The sequence below is a fragment of the Pundamilia nyererei genome, unplaced genomic scaffold, assembly GCF_000239375.1.
Source record: "Pundamilia nyererei isolate P.nyererei 1_Seehausen unplaced genomic scaffold, PunNye1.0 scaffold00015, whole genome shotgun sequence".
Classification (NCBI taxonomy): domain Eukaryota; kingdom Metazoa; phylum Chordata; class Actinopteri; order Cichliformes; family Cichlidae; genus Pundamilia; species Pundamilia nyererei.
This window is the reverse complement of record NW_005187416.1, coordinates 2480672-2487677: the sequence shown is the minus strand read 5'-3', so window position 1 is coordinate 2487677 and position 7006 is coordinate 2480672. Positions and strand designations below refer to the sequence as shown.

The following is a 7006-nucleotide window of genomic DNA, read 5'->3' as shown; positions in this document are numbered from 1 at the left end:
TTACTGTCTTCATTCCTAAAGAAGCAGGAAGGATGCACTTAGTTTTTCATAGGACTGCAAAGTCCTTTAGTTATTTTTACAGCGAGAAAAAATAAGCAATAAGCAAAGCCACTTCTGTCTCTTCTTCTTTGATTTTAGACCATCCTTTTCTAAATAAGTGGAATTCCTCTTTAAGTTTAATGGTGTAGAAAATGTGCATCATTATGCCATTATTGTGTTTAGTTGTTTGGTTCCACTGAGTATTAGCATATTCACTGCTGGGCATAAAGCGGTATGAATAAGACGATGTCAGTGAGATTTTTCTCAGCTTGAATAGTTTTATAGAAAAATAACAGATGTCAGAGTTTTAAACGAGCAATTTTTGGGCGCCGATTACTGAACTGTGATAAAACTGCAGCGCACATCTGCAGCTCGACAGGCCTCTGCGTTTGCCTTGTTACTTCTCTCTCTGCCTCATTCAGGTGTGCAGGCTTTTTAAACAAAACCTAGTTAAAGTATAGCTTATCAATCTATACATCCATGCAAAAACGCTGGAATAATCAGCTATGGAGCAAAGCCTTTTTAGCCTCTACAGTGAAAATGTTTTTGACACCAGTTGCTGATTTGTAGCACCGCCCTCCATCTATGAGCAGGTGGTGGCGGTGAATTATTTCCCCATTAATGCACGCTGATCACACGTGTGGAATAGAAAGCTCCAGCTCCTCTGCAAATGGACTCATTATCTATTTAATTCACTGCTTTCTTTCATGGCTGTGTATAAAGCCAGCAGCAGCACTCTAACTCCAAGTTTTTTTTTCTTTATTTCAGGGATCTGAACCAGTCAAACCTTTAATTAAATCACACCCTCAGATCTAGCTGCTTCACTGTGTTTTAACAACGTGCCTGCTCACAAGTCAGTGTATATGACTGCATTGAAATTCAGCTGACCACTTCCTCTGCTCTTCACATCCTGTCAACAATCCACTTAGTAACTCCCATGAGAAGCTTGTAGAAAAGTCAAGGTGCCCCACCAAAAACAACAACACCTTGAATTTCACATAATGCATGAGGAGCTGTTATCACTCTTGTTATCACACTTATATGCAAATACTGTGCTGGTAAACACCTCTGTGTGTCCCTGGGTTGCGGTGGCATGTAGAGTCTTTATATACAGTTGTGGTAAGAAGTTTGCACACACAGGCATGAAAATTAGATTGGAGTTTCTCTAATCCACACTCGGTCAAAAACGTACATATGCCCTCAAATATATACATATACTGACTTCAGTCTTTTAATGAGTGGTGCTGAAGGTTCTATAATGCCATTCAACTTGCCAAGGCCTGTTAACATCTCATTAGTATTCATGATAGACTGCAACTGATAAGTTCTCTTTGCAGCATAAAGAGCATTTATTTGACAGCCCTCATTGGATTTAACTCAGAACAATAAATAAAGCTGAATATGTGATTAACAAGCGTGTGTCACGGCCAAGCAGCCGAACACAAGGAAATGGACTCGGATGCGGACACTACTCAGGTACGCAGGAACTGTGAGCAAAGTTAACTTTATTACAGAATTCAAAGAGCAAGACTAAATGCACAAGGATGCTGAACACATCTAAGAAAGGCAAGACAGAATATTTAATACGTTACGGGAGGCAGAATTAGCATTGCCTCGCTGAAACAAAAACAACTTAACTCCTTGAGGGGATAAATACTGTGAGCGGGCACTCAGCCGCAATACTATGAACGCAATACTATGAACGCAATACTATGAACGCAATACTACTTCTTCTTTCACGAAGATACTAAGAACAGAAATATGCTGTTAATCTACAGGCAGAATTCAGGCGCTTTAAAGTCACACACAGAGAGACACTACAAACTGACGGACTGAACTATCCAAACTAAAAGTGGAATGCTGAGTTATCACTGGGTTACCAGGGGAGTGGGGTCCGTGAGGGAGTCTTGGGGCTGTCGTGGACCGGAGGGGGGAACCTGACACCGGGTAACATCCGGAGCAGGAACCGTGAGATGAAGGCAGGGAAAAGAGATCTTACAGTCATTGGATGCAGGCGAAAACAAAGCGTGGAAGGGGGGGTAGTGGTAGTCCGGGTGCGAGAACAGGTGAGTCCAGGAAGAAGCTCCGTTAATTTCCGAGGCCAAGCGGGGGGGCAGGCAGGTAAAGAGTTATGGAGAAGCTGCGAGCTGACCAGCGGATAAACAGCAGCTGTGACAGTAGAAAGCACTGACGTCCAGGAGATAGTGATTTAGTAGATGTTCTGACGGGGAGTGCATGAGGACGCTGGTCATAAAAAGCCCGCAACCTGATTACTCGCAGTTGAGGTGATGACAAGGAGGCGCGGCGGCTCCGCCCCGAGGTGGAATCACCAGCACGTGGGGCGGAGCCGCACTAACCCGGACCATGACAGCGTGTTACCCTATGAGTGCGGTGTCCCTCTATTCTCACTCAGATTCAGCATTTTGTCATCATGTCCAAATTCAAAAGACCGAGATAGCGAAAGGTGATGTCACAGTGACTACGGCCATCTTTGGTATACAGTCTGTGTGCTGTACTGGTAATCAGTTAGCATCGTTGTTGCCGTGCAACAGTAGTGGAAAATTATGAGGACAGAACAAATAACCTTTGCTGAATTTGATTTGAAGACTTTTGAATTACGCAGTATGTTTTTAACCATCAGTACCCACGTTCCCACAATCTGTCTGAGTCCATTCATTTGTTCGGCATCCGGTGCACTACTCTAATGCTTCAGAGACATTTTATTCAATAAGATCAAAAATCTGGAACAACAGAAAGAAGGGAGGAAATACATGAATAATTAATGAAAACCATGAAAGCTTTCAAATTAAATTAAATGAGTTTATTAAAACGATTTTTTATAAAACATGTTCCTATCAGCCTTAAAAAAATAATTTTGAACAGTCACTGTGTGTGTGTGTGTGTGTGTGTGTGTGTGTGTGTGTGTGTGTGTGTATACACATAGTGTGTGTGTGCCTATTCAACAGCCTTCCTCGGGGGAAACAACCGCTGATTGAGGGAGAAACAATCAGCGAGAGCCTTGTTATGTGGAACCCTGCCATCAGACTTGCAAATAATCACAGCAGCTAATTGATTAAATTCAACAAACTCACATGTCCTCACACATGGCACAGGGTCTCCATCCTCATCATGTCAGCAGCGTGCTCCCAGGATTTCCCCAAACAATATTCCGCCGATAAAGCCGCGTCACTTGTCACAGCGATTTTCATCACCTTGCTAACTTGCAATCGATGAAGTGACAAAGTGTCCGTCTGATGGCTGCTCCAATAAACAGCGATGCAGATCTTACTAAACAAGCCACTGTGTGACGTTTGGACTCGTGTCTCATACACCCAGTGGAAGGAGCAACGGCTGATTTGTACTTGAAGTACTTTGATCACAGATTTACATCTTTTAATCAGCCATTTACATGTGTCACCTTTAGCAGCACATGTCTGTACACACTTATTTTAGCTCTGTTTTGTTCCTCACCACCTCCTGAGGGAAATGTCTGACCGCGTCTGTCTGCCGCTTGGCATTAAGCAGGTAGAGTGCAGTATATTTTTAAGGCTTTTTCACTGAATTGGAGCCAAAAACATTGTTACGAGAGCAGTGAAAGAAAACTAAAAGGGCCAAGTTGTGTGCCAGAAAATGTGCTTTTGTCAAACTCAGGATGAAAAGTTTTAAAGAAAACATTCAGATCTATTCATCAAACTCAAAAATATATTCTGCTTTAATGTCTTCAGCTGAAGCTACTTGTCAGACTCTGTGAAAGAGCAGAAAATGCTTTTATTCAAAGCTTTAAAAATAACTTTGAAAGTTTTGCTTGTCGAGACCTGTATGTAAAGCCGGTGCTATAAACAGTTTTTAAGATGGTCAAAGCTAATATACACCGGGTGCAGCCACTGAGTTTTTAGATTTTAGAAATTTGGAAGTAGACGAGGCTCCAAAGGCAAGAACAACTGCCAAGAACCTGACCCGACCGTTGCACCGAGCCAGACACGATTCTTTTATCCAAGTGTACAAAAAACAAGATCAGCTTAGAGCCCAAAGAATTGAAGAGAGCCATTGGGGGACACTGCAGCCAAGATCAGCTCAATTCAATTCAGTTTTATTTATATAGCCCCAAAATTACACCAACAGTCGCCTCAAGGTGCTTTATATTGTAAGGTAGACCCTACAATAACACATACAGAGAAAAAACCCAACAATCATATGACCCCTTATGAGCAAGCACATTGGTGACAGTGGGAAGGAAAAACTCCCTTTTAACAGGAAGAAACCTCCGACAGAACCAGGCTCAGGGAGGGGCGGGGCCATCTGCTCCGACCGGTTGGGGAGCGAGAAGGAAGACTGAAGGATAAAAGACATGCTGTGGAAGAGAGACAGACATTAATACCAAGTATGATTCAAGATGAATATGCTGTAACCCTTCTGTAGGTGAAGGCTAATCTTGTTGCCTCTGGCCCACTCAGGCGAGGCTTACAGGTTAAACATGTGTGGAAAGCTTCCCAACAAAGGAAGCACTCAGGCCACCTCACTAAAAGACTATCAGGAGTAGCATAATATGTGTTAATGCTTCATCAATTTCAGCTTGCAGCAAAGAATCTTTGATGGGGGGGCTGTAGCTCAGGTGGTAGAGCAGGTCATCTACTAATTGGAAGGTTGGTGGTTTGATCCCTGTCTGCTCCAGTCTGCATGCCAAATATCTTCGGGCAAAATACTAACGTCAAGTTGCTCTCTGATGCAGTGTTAACGTTAGATAGAAAGCAGTGCCTGTGTGAATGAGGCGAGCTGTGCAAAGCTCTTTGAATGTCAAAAAAGGCGCTATAGAAGAACCGGTCCAAGCACCTGAGCTATAAATGTGAAGGGGCTTCTCTTTCATGACTTTAAATCTGTAAACTGAAAATGTAAATCGAACACAAGTTCAAAAACACTTGACATGTTTATGAACTTGTGTTTGAGGTTTCAGATGTCAGTTAAAACATATTTTGTAGATTATGCTCACCATTGCAGTCAAAAAGGACAAGAAAGCAGTATGTGCTGTTTGCATTGTGGGTTCTTTGTGACTAACAAGCCCTGTCCTGTCATGTGGGTGTGGAGTGTGAGTCAATTGTGATATCTGGTTTGAAAAAATATGGCAAATATGTTTAAGTCCAGGATTCAAAACAGTAGTAGGAGTTGTCACTGTGCCTGGATCCATCTTTTATATACAGTGTATGTTTTCGACCACCGTGTCTTTGTACTGACCTAATCTTAGCTCTTCACCTCCTGACTTCAGTGCCATACACTCACAGCAGGCATCAGTTATGAAAATATTAATTTAAAGTTGTGTATGGTATTAGCTGGTTAGGTGGTGCATTTGTTTTTGTTTCAGACTGTTTTTCAAGTATAAAGATTTAATCCCAGTGAAAGGTCAGTGACTGGAAAATTGTTTTCTCAAAAATGTGCTGTTGACAGAAACAGAATCACACTGAGCCAGAACAACCATGGTGTCTATCTTTTAACTTCAGAGCATTCATCACATTGTTCTCAGTGTTTTTACCCACTTCCTGCCATGCTTTGATTATGCCTGTCACTTCATGTAAATGCAGTCTGCTGCTGATATTTCATTCCTGACAGCGTTCAGTATGCAGCAGCACCGAGCTCGTGTTTGCATGCGTGGCACCAGACGTCAACGCGTTGACAAATTTTCACCCTGGCAGAGAGGCTTTGTACGTTTTCAAGGATGTTTATATAATTCTGTCAGTTCTTCAATGGAAATGACACCTGAGGGATGAGCTCTCCTGAGCTGTAGGAGGAGCTCAGTGTTTTTCACTCATGAATGATGTTCAGCTCTTTTTAATCACAGTCTTCCTTGTTTGTCTTTCAGGCCAATAAACTCAGAACCAAGACCCTGCACAATACACTCAACCCAGTCTGGAATGAGACCCTGACCTACTACGGCATCACTGATGAGGATATGGTCCGCAAAACACTCAGGTACTGTCAGTGCTACTCACGTGTGTCCACTTAATGAATGGAAAGAGAAGGAAGGGATGAAAGATGTGGAAAAATGAAGAAAGGAGTGGTTGGACATATGGATACAAATGAAGAAATAAAACGAAGGAAGGAGGCATGGGAGGGAGGAAGGAACGAAGGAAAGAGGCATGGGAGGGAGGAAGGAACGAAGGAAAGAGGCATGGGAGGGAGGAAGGAACGAAGGAAAGAGGCATGGGAGGGAGGAAGGAAGGAAGGAAGGGGGCATGGGAGGAAGGAAGGAAAAAAGGAAGGAGGCGTGGGGGTAGGAAGGAAGGAGGTGAGGAAGGAAGGAAGGAAAGAAGGAAGGAAGGACGTATGGGAGGAGGGAAGGAAGGAAGGAAGGAAGGAAGGAAGGACGTGTGGGAGGAGGGAAGGAAGGAAGGAAGGGGGTGTGGGAGGAAGGAAGGAAGGAGGCGTGGGAGTAGAAAGGAAGGAGGCATGGGAGGAAGGAAGGAAAGAAGGAAGGGGGCATGGGGGTAGGAATGAAGGAGGCATGGGAGGAAGGAAGGAAGGAAGGAAGGAAGGAAGGAAGGAAGGACGTGTGGGAGGAGGGAAGGAAGGAAGGAAGGAAGGAAAGAAGAAAGGAAGGACGGACGTGTGGGAGGAGGGAAGGAAGGAAGAGGGCGTGGGAGGAAAGAAGGAAGGAAGGGGGTGTGGGAGGAAAGAAGGAAGGAAGGGGGTGTGGGAGGAAGGAAGGAAGGAAGGGGGTGTGGGAGGAAGGAAGGAAGGAAGGGGGCGTGGGAGGAAGCAAGGAAAGAAGGAAGGAGGCACGGGGGTAGGAAGGAAGGAAGGAAGGAAAGAAAGAAAGAAAGAAGGAAGGAAGGACGTGTGGGAGGAGGGAAGGAAGGAAAGAAGGAAGGAAGGACGTGTGGGAGGAAGGAAGGAAGGAAGGAAGGAAGGGGGTGTTGGAGGAAGGAAGGGGGTGTGGGAGGAAGGATGAAAAGAAGGAAGGAGGCTTGGGAGGAAG

At 44.2% G+C, this 7006-nt stretch overlaps 1 protein-coding gene across 2 annotated transcripts in view; it reads left to right on the top strand.

Annotated features, from left to right (window-relative positions):
- The window catches only part of doc2b (double C2-like domains, beta), a 174726-nt gene that overhangs the window by 124320 nt on the left and 43400 nt on the right, over window positions 1-7006 (top strand). For both annotated transcript variants that reach the window (XM_005725413.1, XM_005725412.1), the window contains one exon: window positions 5891-6000. In XM_005725413.1, the coding sequence (XP_005725470.1) occupies window positions 5891-6000 (110 nt within the window). The remainder of the gene's footprint in view (window positions 1-5890; window positions 6001-7006) is intronic.